Source organism: Caloenas nicobarica, chromosome 26 (assembly GCF_036013445.1).
Source record: "Caloenas nicobarica isolate bCalNic1 chromosome 26, bCalNic1.hap1, whole genome shotgun sequence".
Taxonomy (NCBI): Eukaryota; Metazoa; Chordata; class Aves; order Columbiformes; family Columbidae; genus Caloenas; species Caloenas nicobarica.
In genome coordinates this window covers 2490815-2507174 of record NC_088270.1, presented here as the reverse complement: position 1 = coordinate 2507174, position 16360 = coordinate 2490815, and the positions used below count along the sequence as shown (strand labels likewise).

The 16360-nt window shown below is 44.9% G+C and overlaps 1 protein-coding gene across 3 annotated transcripts in view; it reads right to left on the bottom strand.

The window, feature by feature from the left end:
• Window positions 1-16360, bottom strand: part of DIXDC1 (DIX domain containing 1) — a 32768-nt gene that overhangs the window by 10903 nt on the left and 5505 nt on the right. For all 3 annotated transcript variants that reach the window (XR_010607654.1, XR_010607655.1, XM_065651985.1), the window contains exons 2-7: window positions 12298-12427; window positions 10290-10415; window positions 8797-9046; window positions 7516-7623; window positions 2644-2756; window positions 1672-1820 (exon numbers count right to left, since the gene is read on the bottom strand). Coding sequence is in view for 1 of the 3 variants with exons in the window: in XM_065651985.1 (XP_065508057.1) it covers window positions 1672-1820; window positions 2644-2756; window positions 7516-7623; window positions 8797-9046; window positions 10290-10415; window positions 12298-12427 (876 nt within the window). In the remaining 2 variants the exon portion in view is untranslated. The remainder of the gene's footprint in view (window positions 1-1671; window positions 1821-2643; window positions 2757-7515; window positions 7624-8796; window positions 9047-10289; window positions 10416-12297; window positions 12428-16360) is intronic.

Below are 16360 nucleotides of genomic sequence, written 5' to 3'. Positions count from 1 at the left end.
GACACGTCAGGTTCTGCCTGCTAACAGAATCTTCCGAAGATCTGCAACTGCTGCTGAATAGCAAATAGCAATCTGTATTCAGTTAATGCAAAAGCTCTTTGGATTTTCTGAGTGCATCCCAAAGTCTTCCCTGCAGGACCCTCAAGCAGGAACCACACAGGAACATAAAAAGCTGCCATGGCTTTAGCACTGTATGGGGTATACATACATCAGATCCCTGATATTTCAATCAAACTCTCATGGACTAGAGGCTCTTAAGTATTGAGCATGAGGGGGAAAAAAAAAAATCAATTAATCAAATGCAATTTCTTGGCTAGCAACATCAGCTGCCTTTTCCTACTCCCAGGGGATGAGAGGGCAGCAATGCCAGCTGCTTGCCATCACTCCTGAAACATGGGGCCAGGGTTGGAGGAACATGACATGCCAGTCCCTCCAGTGCCGCCTCTCCTTGCTCCCAGTGAGCAGATAATGAAACCGGATTTTACTAGTGAACCAATCTTTTTTTTCTCTCCAGTCTTTTGTTTCCTGCCCATTGTCCACAGGGAAAGTGCCTGCCCGCCCACACCCCACCCTCCACCCCGGCTGCCTATGCTTCTCACACAATCTCTGCTTTGTTTACTGGCACATAAATATTTACAATTCAAAGCCAGTATGGTTCCCAGCACAAACAGAAAGGAGTATTCTTGAGAGAGTTCAGGGTCTTTACCATGTGGATCAGGGGCTCTACTCCCCATGCAGAGTCAAACACACCAGGCTGAGGATCATCTGGTCAGGGAGGAACTGGAACAGGGCAGCAAGAAAAAGCTCCCAAAAATAAATAGTTTTATAGAGAATGTGCTAAATACTATAGTTCATCCTAGCTCCTAAAGTCTGTGATCCCTGATCAGCTCTGTGAATCTTGATTGATTTCCTGACATTCCTTGTCTTTCTGCATTACTTCTGATCACAAATCACAGAAAGACTGCTGTGTTCTCTCAGGCTGCTAACAAAACCTGCAGGCTGCTAAGTGCCCTGGTGAAGAACGGTAGTCCGAGCTCCAGCACATGGGAAAACACTGCTGCATCTTTACCATTTTGCACAGTAACATACATGCTCTGCGCAGTGATGGCACAGAGTTAGCACAGCAGCACAGGACAGGGCACCAAGCCAGTGAACCCAGCTAGGACATGCACTCCAATCCAAAGACGGACAAAATCACCTTCTAAACACAGACTTTGTTTTATATTCCCTACAGCGGTTCCACTCTTACCAGCATTCAGTGCACCCTTTGCCCTCTTACAGTCCAACTAAATTACTATTAGTGAATATCACTGATCTTCAGTCTTCATAGCAATATAATCTTTCCCTCTCTCCACATCCTTCTTTTTCCCTCCCTACTGAATAAGAGTCTCAAATCACATCAACAGTGAGTTTTAGAGAAGCCTGAGCTAAGAAAAAGGAAAGGTGGTGTTTGAATTGCACAGACTGATGTTAAAATCTTTTCTCTGAAATCCTGGTAAATATTCTGGGGCTGGGGAAGCTGCAGCCATCTCTCCTCCTTCCCTGGGCTCTCTTGGTAAGCACGCTACATAATGATGGAGAACAGGCATACCCTGCCCCAAGCAAGACTTTCAGCTAGTGGGAAAAGAAATGCCTGTGGAAGGTAATGATGGCCGAGAAGAAAATTATTACCTGCAAACCTGAAATCATCTTCTTCGCTTCCTCCATTTCCTTTTCCAAATGGTCCTGTTGTTCCAAAAGCTGTTCCTCCCATGAGTTCTCCAAATATGACCCAGGGTTCCTTGCTTGCCACTCAGGCTGGAAATGAGATTCTGTCTCTTCTGGAAAAGAGAGCAGCTGAACGTGGTCATGACAGACAGAGGAATCTAGAAAAGACTTGAACCAGCCTGCCAGCTACTTCAGCCACTGAGATAGTCTGTCAAATACTTTTGACGGGGCAATGATGCAGGACTACACTGGCTGAGACAGCAAATCATCTCCTTGGAGACCTCCTCTGTCATTTTCTCTTGGGATGGATGCTAACTAGAAAGAATTATTATTAGGCTGCATTCCTGAGAAGGCAAAGAAACAAATGAAAAATCCTCTTCAGGAACTTCTTCGCAAACCTTTCCTCCAATCTGCATGAAAATTTTAAGTGTAAACTGACTATATCGCAGAGCATTTGTGGCAATAGAGCAATGACTTCTCAATGCAAACACCACAACAATACAACTGTTCAATTCCTTGCAAAGAGCCACTCAACCTGTGTACAGATGTGCTGTAAGCACAGGACCTTACACAAAGTTATGCATTTTGCACTTGACAAGCTCATGTGGACTCTCTCTTTAAGGGAATTTTTAACGTATTTTGCAATGTGGCCTGATAAGGCTGTGATGAAAGCATTTCAATTCAGTAAAAATTACATAGGTTCCCTATTACTTCTCCAGAGCTTTTTATTTCCCAAGCAGTACTTTGCAAGCCTCACAGACATTGCCATATTATGGCATTACTGTAGTGTTAAAAGTTTTGGGATTTAGTCTTATGTGAACAGATACTCAGCATCACATTCTCTACATTCATTTCAGTCACTGGGGAACTTTTCAGCAAGTTTACGATACAAAGAAATCTCAAAGTGTGAACTATAAAGCATTATCTGTAAGGTACCTGGTTTAGTTTCTGTTTCTTCAGTGTGGATGATCACAAGTCTTTCCTTCTCCTCTGATGGGGCTACAGTAGATTCACTCTTTGCAATATGGACAGGACTGGGTGATGTAAGACTGCAGAGGGAAGGAGAAACAGTTACTTCTAGTGCTGATCAACATCATTCTCATCTAAGATAAAAGTGAATGTTCAGGCAGGCTTATTGAAACAAGGAATTATCTGCATACTAGAGAAGCCATTAACAAACCAAAGAGGGCATGTAACTTTTCCATCACTCTAGATCAGTGCCATAGCCAGGCTAACTGGTAAGTAGCACAATGTGTCTCTTCATTTTCCTTAACAAAACGCAAGTTTGAGACTGCCACCATAGAATTCACATACAATCACACAGGGTAAGACCACACTCTACTGAACGTCTGTTTGGAAATAATTTACTGCAAGCCTTATGTTTATACTGCAAGCTGAACAAAAAGCCACCCTAGTTTGCTTCACCTCTTGCTCCGGCTTTCAAAAGCATCACTTCACTAACTTGAAATTTCCAAGGGCAAAATATTTTTGAAAGTCAGATACCACTCACTCATGTTCCTAGGTTAAAATTTCTTGAATGTACCTGCATATTTTCACTGGAGCCATCTCAGCTGACTGTGAGGTTCAAGCAATCTTTTTTCAGAAATTCTTCCTAAATGCACCACCCAGACAATATCAAAAGGTGGCTGAAGCTCACTGACCCATTCAACATACCTCTAAAGTCACAGGGACTAATCCTTGCAAGTGTGAGCAGGAGTTAATCTTTCATTCTCCCCAACACAGAAACAAAGGACAGAGAACAAAAAGAAAACAAGTATGGAAATAATATAATAGGTTTAGAAAAAGAAGATGCTTTGACAGCTCGCCTTCCACATCTTCCCAGCGCTGCTGCTACACATTCCACAGCTCTCTCACAGAATCAGAAGAGTGTTGCAATAGAGATGGAAATTACTTGCTAGCAGCCCCTGTCTGGTCCACTCCCACAGCCAGTGCTGGCCTACTTCATATTTATATTACAGACCTTCAAGCAATCTAGTTTTAATGGTCCAGACTCAATGGACTTTCACCATGTTAAAGATGAGTGCAACTTATTAAGTGAAAGAATGGCCATCTTCCAATGGGGATCTCTAACAGCTACAGTACCTGTTCTTTCCTGCTCAAACAAGTTGTGCATAATTGTTAAAGGGGTCCAGGCCAGGATTTAAGTTCAGGAAGGCTAACTCCACCACAGCAGTCCCCGATTAGGCACATTTTGTACATAACATTTGCAAACAGCCCCTTGCTTCTGCTTGTCACTGAATGGGTGCACAGCATAAAATTAAAATAATTGTTTGGGAGTGCAGAGAGTACTGTTGGGTTTGCATTATATAATAAGGGTCAGAGGAAAGGATGAAACTTTCAAGCAGCACAGGTACAAATAGGAAGCCCAGCTGATCTAATGTGTCCAGTATCTCAGAGGTCCTACTCCCTTCTAGGAACAGATCTTGATATTCCCCCCGCATATTATCGGCTGATACTCTGAATGTGCCATCATCCTGATAAGGCCAATGAGAACTGCATTGCTGCTGCTTATCCCTGGAAAAGATGGAAGAATGAGAACTGTCCTAGAAAACAATATTAGCAACTGCTGGGCAAGAAGGTGGTGAAACTGAGGGACGGCAAGAGGGATGGACAAGAACAGAGAACTGGAAAGAAGAATGAGCAGGACAAAAAAACAAGGGGATACAGAGCCTGGAAATAACATTCTTTTCTTCCAAAGTCTGCTCCTCTCAGCACTGCATCCACAGCAAATACAAAAAAGGATCCCAGCTGGGGCGGGAGGGTGGGGTTAAGTAGTTGCTACAGGTCTCCACAACACAGGCAGTTTTACAGATAATTGCTTAGGCATTCCTATGTCCTCAGTCTCCTTTCCAGGCAGTTTCCCTGTTTTAAAAGGCCAGTGGGTTCACACGGCAGTGACAACCTCTCAAACCATGTAAAACTGTGAGAGAGCCACTATGATGCACTCAGATGAAGCAGTAGCACAGGTCACATTGCCTTACACGTTATGCCATCAAGTTAATACTGGAAACATTTATATATTTATATTCTTGTATCAGTCACCAAACACATTAGAGTATGAAATACCATTGATGTAATTTGCTCTTTAAAGTACATAACAATTAATGATTAAAGCATGCCAAAATAAGTGCTTAGAAATTAAAGTTATTCAAGAGAGATTTATGATGCGAACTGTTCCAGTTTATTCCTTTTACCAGTTGGTTTCTTAACCCGTATCCTTTTTCTCCACTGAGTCCCAGAGTTGCGAGTGCCTGCACAGTCACAGCTTTAGTGCAACAGCCCCAGTGATAAGTCTGAATTCTCACAATTTTCATAAACACCCCATCCCTGTTGTTTCAAATGACAATGGCAACAATCGCTCACCATTTGACCTGCTTCCCTCCCATGATCTCACTTTAACCTTTCTCCTCACAGAATCCGTTTCCCTGGGAGCCTCAGGATTCCGGCTACAGACATGCTTTGCCCCTTCACACACACACAAAAATTCAGTGCAGAAAATGCCAGCTCCTGTCAAACTACTGGAGAAATATTTGCAAGCCAGACCGCTTCACTGAAAGATTCACAGCAGAACCAAAAAAAAAAAAATCCTCAGGGTCTTTGCAAGAAACCGTTGGATGCCAGATCAGCAGCCCCCACGCACGTTTTTGATTCCAGAGTCAGGGAATTTTGCAGCCTGGATTTTGCTTTCGCTGGTTTTCCTCTCGGGTTATTTGTCTCTTGCTGCTGCATTTTGGTCAGCTGCACACCCAGTTTCCATCACAAGGACTGCGATTGGATTGCCAGTGATGCTCCTCATCCCATTCTGCCCTCTTCAGACTCCGAGCACCTGCTACAGATGCCAAAGAACAGCCAAGAGAAGGTGCTTCTGCAAGCAATAGGCTCCCTGCTCTTCCAGGCTTGGATGCGGTCTCGGAAGACAGCGTGCAGCACTTCCCAGCCCTATGCGGCTTCCTCTTCCTCGCTGCCTCCAGCTCCCTCTCCCTCCTGCTGTCACACAGGCTGTGCAAGGCAGAGCCTTTTCTCTGAGATGCCTGGCTCAGAATGGGGGAGGGAAGGCTGGTGGAAGGGGAGGGGAAAGGGAGATTGATGGGTGAGAGGCTCAGCGGTCTGGGAGTCCATCCGATTTCAGCAAATTTTCCATAAATCATTTCAGTTGCCTTGGCTTACTAGAGCTTTTGTCTCTGGGAATTGTGTTATTCAGGCTGTGCGCTCTCTTACTGAAGAGTTAACGCTGAAATGAGCTGATGCTAGGCAGGGGATGCTGCCCTGGGACAGACATGACAGCAGTGCAATTACATGGAGGGGGGTGGCTGCAGTTAATAACCACGTGCCACGCTAATTAAAAAAGTGACTTGTTTCCCCCAGCCAGTTCTCATAACTAAGCTAGTGCATTTGTCTCTGGAAGGAAAGAGAAACAAGCATCTTGTTTTCATCATGAAACCTGGTGTCAGCAGAAGACAGGAGCTGGAGGTCAGATTGCTCCCCATTTCTTTGGGTAGATCACTGACCACTTATGTAAAGATTCTCACCATATTACATCCTATCACCAGTAATATGTACCATTATCATATGGTAAAAGAACTCATGACATTATGGGGAAAAACAAAAACACAACACACGGTGATTTACGATGTGCAGAGAAATATTCACTCACCACCAAAAATACAGCCACATATGAGCAAACAGCAAGTGTCCAACAGTCCATTATAGGGTAGAAGTGTACACATAAAATAATACAGATGCCTTAAACTGAAGAATGAGTGGAGGGAGCATGTTTTACTCACTGTCCTACCAGGATCACAGTTTAAGAGTCAACGCCAAAGTCCTGTGACATTAGCCATGAAATCCTGTTGCCAAGACCAGAATTTTCACACGTCTCCTTGAAATGACAACTTCAAAAGTACACTCTCTACTGACATCCTGTGGAGGCAGTGGTCCAACACTGGGTCCCACAGAGTTCTCACACTCTTCCAAATGTGTATGTCTTTATAAACAATCTCGCAATGATAGACAGCAAATTTTAGGGGTGAGTTCCAAACCATTGTATTGTTTTCTCCTCTGTTGGTCCAAGTGACCTTAATTCTCGGGTACATAGAGGCCTTTTTGTACCATAGAGCATCAAAAGTGGCCTGAGAAATCCTGTGGAGACATCCTGCCTGCTGAGAAACTGTCAGTGGCAATCTGTCCTAGGAAAATGAACCTCCTCACTCCTGCGCAATCCAGGGGGAAGGGGGGCTAGTTGAGGAACTTTCAAGGAGCAGCCCAGGCAGGACAAGGGGACAAAGCAGAGTTGGGGCTTCCACTGGAGACAGGAAACGGTGAATCAGAGAGCTGCAGCTATGCCCATGCAGCTCCGCCATCTTAGTCTGTTCCAGAAGAGATGAAATGGAGCAAAGCATCATATGCAGAGGGGGATTAATAAGTTCTGTTACACAGTCCTTTGTTTTCAAGGTAGTTTCTTGTTTAGCTGTCTTTCCTAATCCTACTGACCTGGTCTCACTGAGGGACACTCCAGAGCTTTGGATAATTGTAGTTCAAAGTTCCTAGCTCTTATCTATGCAATCACATCACAAATGAGATCTATTTTATCTATGGGATAAATGGCAATAAACCACTGCTTCAGGTTGGTTCCCGAGGCTTCATTCTCCAGATCAGGCAGGAAACTATATGCTGAGAATCCTCTTTTCTGTCAGAGCCAACCAGATCACAGTGATAAGAAAGGGTACTTTAGGGAATGTCAGACAAATGGTCATGAAGGAACACATCTTGTCAATTAAAGTTCCTTACCTGGCAGAGTGAGACTCCAATGGCACATTCTGCTGTCCCTCATACTGCTGCACCAGTGCCCGGACACTCCAGTAAGGGTTTTCAATCTCCTCATCCATGCCGCTATTTCTGGAGATAGTAATCATAGAATGAGGGAAGCCTCACCTGGTAGGAGCAGAAATTTTTCTTGTCTCCAAGGAGGAGGGTAGGAAAGCTAACGAAAGGAAGGTAAGAAGGAGGGGACAGCTATAAAACTGCCAGTTAAGAAAAGTCTCCTATCAGGGAGCTCCATCCCATCTTCTTGGTGCAAAAGAAACACAGGCAAGCAGGCCCTCCCCTTTTAAACTCATCTCTAATTCTGTGACTTGAAAACTACAAAAGCTCTGGGAAGGCAAGGAAAATAACAGAATTTGCAAGTAGCACAAGGACTGGCTTTTCTGAAGAACTCCTGGCCTTTGCAAGAGAAAACTTCAACATTTAATTTTTCAACAAACTATACTATTTCAATCTCATTTCCAAACTGCTTCATGGGTACTCCCTCTGGCCAATATCTGGGCAAATGACCTTCAGCTGTGTAAAGTAAATCCCCAACAGACCACCATCTGCCTTCCATTTAAACGTCATTACAATTCACATAGTACCTTTTGCAAGTGCTAAAGGTGCTTTTCGGAATTACACGTTCCTTCTGTACATGGATTATCTCCCTTCATTACCACTGGAACTTCTCTGCGCACATGGCAGGCTGCATCAGCTGATGAACAGCACACAACACTAAGCCTAACACTGGGCTGAACAGCAACGTAAAAGACAGAATGGACTTGTACAACAGGCTCAATGCCTCAATTCTGGAAGTAACTGCTTCCAGATCTGTAACCAGCACCTGTAGATAATACCTTACTTTTGTTGCACTTGAAATGAAAATGTCTTTAAGTAGACAGCGCCAAGAAAGGGCACCAAGCTCAACATGGCATTGGGAAGATGAGGCAGCGGAGTTCTCTCTGGCTTGCCCATAAAGAACTGTTCTTTTCCAGTGAGATAACAGAGATCCAGCAGTTATTTTGCTGTAAAACCTGAAAAGAAACTGGGATACCTGCAGTCTTCATCATGAGGCAGCCAGGCTTTTCCCTTCATTAGGCCACTATCTGTTTAGGCTTCAGTGAGACAAGCAGCAGTTTGTTTGCACAGTTGCAGAACAGTTTGCCTTACACCAGGTGTTCTCAGGATAAAGAGGCGTTTCTTACAAAAGAAACCGCCAATCCGCTAACATGACCTCACCTCACATAACCAGGGAAAACTCATTACCTCTGTCTGCGGCGGAAAACATCCCGGCCGGATCGCAAGACATCTTGACGAACACCTGCCAGAGCAGTCGCGGCCCCTTGGGCCACCGCGGCAGCTGAGCGAGGCCTGTGGCTGGCAGACGATGCTGACGAGCTCTTGCCCACCGTGCCAGCAGGGCTATGGTTCACTGCTCTCCCAGAGCCCGGCTTGAAATGAGCAGCTAAGGCCAGGATCAACCTCATGATAGATTTCAAGTTCCCATCAACGATATCTGCAAAATGTAAATAAAAAAACAAGGACAATGCCGTTATCACGAAGTCCCGCCAGAGCTGTATCTGACCAACAAGCATGAATATAATTAAACCCAATGGGATCGTGGCAATAAATGACAACTATGCAAAAAGGACTGCATTATAGCTCTGATGCTTAGCTCTGGCTGTTTTGTGCAGAGCAGCAAACTGACTGCCACCAACAGATCACAAGTTTAAATGCTTTGAAGAGACCTGAGCCTTCCCTCTGTGGCCATTTCCAGCTAACAATCCAGCAGGTAATGCAACAGCACAGAATTACTGAATGCTCTCTGGAAAAGTACTACAGATACTGACGACTACCACTGTAGTAGCAGTCACTTCAATTAGCACATGGAATTTTCATTTTTTTAATACTAAAGGTCAGAGCGCAGCAATGTATTTCTTTAACAATATAGTATCCTGTACCATAAACTGTTTGTAGCACCTTGCAAATGCTAACTAGTCAGTTTTAATAATATCACAGTAGGCATTTCTCCCAGCATGCAAACTAGCTCAAAGATGTTGATCTCAAGTTCACTACAAAGATGTCCTTCTTTCAGACCAGAGTTTCTCAAAATAATTTAGTTAACTGAAATACTTAAACTCTATTAAAACCATAGTAATAGGGTTTCTAAAGATCAGAGGCAGCCTAAAAAAAGGCAGCTTATTACTTGCTTTAGTACCCAAAGAATGAGAAATAATCAAAAAAGTCACAGTGACTGTTACCTCCATGTCATTTAGAGAATATGAAGCCCAAAGTGTGTGAAACATTTGAAGTCTTAGAATTAATCAATGTCAGAACTATGACTGGAGCTCAAAGACATGATTTCTGCATATTGGGTCTCCTCCCTATTTACAGGCCAGGAGAAACAGTATCACAGGCTTCAAGCGGAACAGAAATATTTTTCCCACATCTCATTTCACAGCAGCAGGTTTATATGTCCTTTTAGTCTGTATTCCCCATTACCCCACTGCTTGGTCTTCCAACTGCTCAGCAGCAGCAGAAAAGGCACTTTTGTTTCTGTGCGCTGTGCTGCTACCAAAAGCAGTCAGGAACACAGCATCATTCAAACTGATACCTGTTACTAAACCACATGAGGTTTCAAAAAAAAACAAACCACAACTCCCCCACAAACCAATACATTATCTGTTTGATATGAAACAAAGACAGAAACAGGCCTTCAACAGATGGAATCGTCTGTGGCAACCACCAGGGACACACACCTTTTGCTGATGTCTGATGCATGCGTATCTTTTTTGATGCCACAAACTGTAAGACTTTCTCCACATTTTCCCTCATCTCCTGCTGGCTGGTGGGGTTGACCTGAATGCCGTTCAGCTTCTCACCAGCTAAAGGAGTGAAAAAACTTTATTAGAGAAGAACTGGACCACTTGGAGCTGCCACGGGAATTGCTATAGGTGTACAGCCCGATCACATCTCTTGTCTGGGTACTGCAAGAGGCATGTATGGCTTCTTGTCCTGCTTGTAAGGTATCCAGTACCAGGAATAACTAAGCTGGAGACAGTATTTTGTTTATGTGGAAAGGTTTTGGTAGAAGGCGGGCTACAGGGGTGGCTTCTGCAAGAAGGTGCAAGAAGCTTCCCTCATGTCTGACAGAGCCAGGTCTACCTGGCTCCAAGATGGACCCACTGCTGAACCAAGGCTGAGCCAACCAGTGATGCTGGTAGCACCTCTGTGATGTATTTAAGAAGGGGTAAAAGCTGCTGCACAACAGCAGCCGGGAGAGAGGACTGAGACTGTGTGAGAGGAACAACTCTGCAGACACCAGGGTCAGTGAAGGAGGGCAGGAGGTGCTCCAGGCACCCGAGCAGAGATTCCCCCGTGGCCTGTGGTGCGCACCACGGCGAGGCAGTCATCGCCCTTGCAGCCCACGGAGATCCGTCGTGGAGCAGATATCCACCCTGCAGCCTGTGGAGGACCCCACGCTGGAGCAGGTGGATGTGCCCCAAAGGAGCCTGTGACCCTGCGAATACCTCACGCTGGAGCAGGATCCTGGCGGGACTTGCGATCCCACGGGGGACGCAGGCTGGAGCAGTCTGCTCCTGAAGGACTGCACCCCATGGGAAGGGCCCACGCTGGAGCAGTCTGCTCCTGAAGGACTGTACGCCATGGGAAGGGCCCACGCTGGAGCAGTCTGCTCCTGAAGGACTGTACGCCATGGGAAAGGCCCACACTGGAGCAATCTGCTCCTGAAGGACTGTACGCCATGGGAAAGGCCCACACTGGAGCAATCTCCTCCTGAAGGACTGTACCCCATGGGGGACCCACGCTGGAACAGTCTGCTCCTGAAGGACTGCACCCCATGGGAAGGGCCCACGCTGGAGCAGTCTGCTCCTGAAGGACTGTACCCCATGGGAAAGGCCCACGCTGGAGCAATCTCCTCCTGAAGGACTGTACCCCATGGGGGACCCACGCTGGAGCAGTCTGCTCCTGAAGGACTGTACGCCATGGGAAAGGCCCAAGCTGGAGCAGTCTGCTCCTGAAGGACTGTACGCCATGGGAAAGGCCCACGCTGGAGCCGTCTCCTCCTGAAGGACTGTACGCCATGGGAAAGGCCCACACTGGAGCAGTCTGCTCCTGAAGGACTGTACCCCATGGGAGCAGTCTCCTCCTGAAGGACTGTACCCCATGGGGGACCCACGCTGGAGCAGTCTGCTCCTGAAGGACTGTACCCCATGGGAGCAGTCTGCTCCTGAAGGACTGCACCCCATGGGAAGGGCCCACGCTGGAGCGGTTACCGAAGAACTGCGGCCTGTGGGAAAAACCCACATTGCAGAAGTTAGTGGAGTTAGTCCCAAGTTAGTAGAAGTTAGTCCCGTGCCTCCTGTGCATGGGACTCCCCACTGGAGCAGAGGAACAGTGTGGCAAACTCTCAGCAAGCCAGTCACCCTTCCAAAAATGCCACACACTAACACCATTGCTCTACAAGGTAAATCTTTTCATAACTCTGGTCCAGCCTTGTGGGAGTTAATAAGGCCCCTGACAGGTTTTAGCACATCTATTGTAACTGTCTGCTAAAACATAAGGACTTCTATAAATTTATTATTTGCTTTATGATTGTTTAAAGTCACTCCTTCCCCCCTGCAAGCTCTGACACAGTCATTAACATCTGCCAGTATATGCCTAACAGATGTCAGAGCCAAGGCCAGCTTTTTCCACACAAGATCTAAATCTGCAAGATGAAAAATAGTGCCATATGGCATTACTGACCTACAATCTCAATGAGCAAAGCAAGAACGACTCCATCTCGGAGATCTTGTCTCAGGTCTTGGACTGGTTTTATTGTTGGCTGCTTCTTCAGCTGGGAATTCACCCAGGCCACATATGCCTGTAATTGTTGCTGAAAATAGAAAACAAAACATTTGCGTGTCATTGCCATTTCTGGGCAAAGTTGCATAGCTCTCGCTTTTCTCTTTCATCTTCACAGGTCTCATTGTCTTTGGCGTTGAAAACAGCACCAACGGTCTCATCCCAAAGCCTGCTGAGCACTAACTGACATCCCTGCCCACTGCCATGCAGCCCACCCCATGCCAGGACGTGAAGAGCAAGCAGGCGGCATGACAGGACTCGTGATCGAAACACAGTTGAGAACAGAGCTTTACATTACATTTACTCTAGGTTGGTGCTAAACCAAGGGTGTCATCCACTTATTTTTGGTGCCAGAATTGGTTCACTCACAGCATTTAGTGTCCCGTCCACACTATTTTCTTGCACATACCAAGAAAGAAAACCCACAATGCAGAAGAAACCCTGTGTTATTTCCCATTAAACTATGCCACCCACCAAAAGCAACAACCAGGACAGGTTTCCTGGAAGAGACAGCAGCCTCTCTCCTTAACACTCTCAGCATAGCCTATTTCTAACAGCTCATGCAATAGGGAAGAGACACCTTGTTGTGTAACTCCTTTCCTCCATTTCCTTGGAACTGCATCAGCACTTCTAATGGCCCAGTTTCTATTTCTGTACATGTGAAAGCTGACTTGCTGCAGCACCTAACACCTGCAAGACCCGAGGGCAAGGACCACTGGCTTTCTAGCAGGTCATACTGGATGCCGCCTCATATAGCTGTGCATGTTGCCGCAAGGGAAATAGCAGGGAACTGGAACTCGGGCTTCTGATCAATGTGAGGACCGGTCTGGCATAAATGACTGAAAGGCAAAGAGCAGATTCACAAGGTCTTTCCCCTTCCATCCCCCTCCCAGTAGCACTTCCATGGCTAGTAGGAGCACTGGTACAACACTGAAATCCCTTTGGACAGGGCTGGTATGGTACATGGAGAGTAAACAAACTGATCCATTTATGGGATTACCTCCCTTTTCACTAAGCTTCCCATTATTCTGCCAACGCAGCAGGTTTTAAGTCTCCATTCCAAATTATCTCAGCAATGTCAGTCAGAGTTTATGTTTTTACAGCCCATCAAAGTCACCATCTGATCACAGCCTTACTCTCAATTATCCTGACATAGGAAATCCAACTTTAAGCACACCGTGGTTCAGTCTGCTGGTTCAGAAATGCGACCGGACCTGCATTCAATCAGTTCTGCTCACTCAGCAGTGAGCTGGAGAGCAGAACAGAGGAGATGAACTTGGGGGACTGCCTGAGTGCTTTTGGAAAAAAGGCAGCAGAAGTGGCAGATCTGATGCATGCTTGCTGGAGCAGACTTGACCTGTCACGTGGATTGGGTCTGCATGCTCTTCTTTGGCTGTAATGGCAATGATGCACGCCACTTTTGCCTGCCCAATTTCAGAGGTCTTTATTTTCTACTGAATGCGACTGGGCACTGCAGATAATCAACAAGCCTTGACTTTCTCTCTTGCACCAGCTGATGATCCCATTCTGATTTTCAGAAAGACAGTGGCAGCTCTCGCCAGCTACAAAAAGCACCCCAGCTCTTGCAATTGTATTTTAACTGATCGTGTGGGAACTGAGGTTCAGTCTCACAACAGTCTGATGCCAGAGCGGCCACAAGCCTTCTATGGCATAGACTCAATGAAGCTTTAATTTATTAAAACAAGTACCAGAGAAAAGAGGTATGCTTGCTTATAGTAATACTGCATCATTATAGAAATATCTAGATTCATAAGTAAAGATGCACCAAATTGGGTTGCAGCATGAAAAACGCATCTGGAGCCTATTTAATTTAGGGAAATAATCTTACTAGAGTTGTGTTTACTACCTTGTTGCCCTTTTTCAAGTCATTTTACAAAGTTTTAAACTGTTATATTGTACTAATTCCACAAGTGCACAGCCTCTTCCAGCCTACAGAAAACTTGCAATTTTTAATAGGAGTCCATATGGTTCTTCCATTCAGACACTTCTGTTTTCACTCAAAGGAAAAATAAGCCATTTAACTAAGTGGTTTGTTTTCTATTTATTTTCTCTGAACACTCTTCATGCATGCATAAGAAAGCATTTTTGGCAAACTTTTAGTCTCTCTTAAAAGCATGAGAAAGTTGACATTGTTATTCTTAGAAACAAAATCATTCCTAAATCCCAGTGCATTTACATTTTAAACAGTGGTTATTAAAAGGAGGATTTTAGGCAATGGAATATGGATGTCACCATTACTAAGTAATTTCATACCAGCACTAGAGACTTATATTTCATTAGCAGACATACTTTGTCATTTAGTTCGTGGGTTTTGTCTTTTTTTTTTTTTTTTTACCCACTAAAGCATAAGATTTTCCTGCAGAAGTTCAGACACTTGGACTGATCAGCATTTCCTGATTTTTGAGTCCAAAAACTAGAAGATCTAATGACTTTAGCAGGAGACTTGGGATTATTGCAGAGCTAAAAACCCAGGGAGTAGACTGTCACTTCTGGCAGCTGATGTGAGCAAGTGACCAAACTTACGAAGAAAATAACACACAAAAGTTTAGTGACCTAAAAATGGCAAAGCAACGTTAAATGTGTGAAGGGACAGAGCCCCATAGCTGCTGACTAGAAATCCCAATAGCAATTTTTAAGCTAGCAAGTCAAAAATGCTTTGCTTCACCACTCTGTGTTTTATGCATTAGCTGACATGAACGGGGCAATAACGAGGACATTGTGGGCCATACCTTAAAGCCTTATGCCTCCAACACACCACAAGGCCTTGATCCACAGCCACAGATTGAGCTTAATGAATCAGACCCATTAAAAAAGTGAAAGGGTTGTCTCATTCCCTCTGAATTCCCTTTGTTTCAAAACCCAAGACAGCTATCAAATCACAACAGAACAGCCCTAAGTACTACCATAGTGATATGATCTGCTACATGGATGGACATCACTGATGGCATCTATTCTGGGAAGTACTCCAGGTATCATCTTCCAGCACAGAGAAAACAAAGACTTGTATTCTGCCACAAGAACAGCAGTTCTACACAGCCTATTTCACCCCACAGAAAATACTCCCCAACCTGTGTTTGGCATTTGTCCACAGAAATACACCAAAAACACATGCTCCATTTATGGCAGCAGACATGCCAGCTCAAATGATACACACAGCCCATCCAGTCTCACACAGGTCTCAGCTCCTCTCAGTCAACAAGACTCCAAGGAGTAGAGAAAGGAGGTTGGGAGCAAACGAGAAGCTGGATGATGAATCTCAAAAGTATGCCTCATCCTCCTCCTTCATAGTAACTGAATAATTAACTGAATAATTCTTCCTTCAACCACCAACCACTCCGGAGTCTTCTTCTTCTCCCTGCATTTTGGTTTTAGCTTCTGTTCAGCCAGATCTTCGACTTGATGGGGCTCACACTGCTCTACTCCTGCACCAATATTTATTTCAAAACCAAGATTTTCAGGGGAAAAAAAAACCAAAACAAACCAAACGCAAAAAACCACCACAACACCAAAACACATCAACCTAGTCTAAGATTTACTATGCAGAGCACATGTTATTAGGATTATGGTGGAGTTAAGCTTAATCCTATTTATGTTAACACAGATTTGCATTCCAAAAAAAGGCTAGGTTTACCTGTACCTTGTAATGGGAAGAGTAGCTCCCTTATCTGAAGGAAGTTGGAGTTTGGACTGCTTCAGCTCCTAGGCAGATCATTGTTGAGCATTTATATCCAAGTCACTCTGGAAGCCTTAAAAGACTTTACAGGGCAGGAGAAGATTTTTAGAGGAAGGTACTAGGGGCCACCTGCAGTTCTAAGGAATTTTCCAACTTGCAGGCACTTCTGCTGGCAAATTACAGGCCAGCACTTCAGTAAGCACAACACATCTCAGAGCAGGATTTTACTTTGAATTGCTTATCCAGCACATACCCTGAAGAAGCACCACA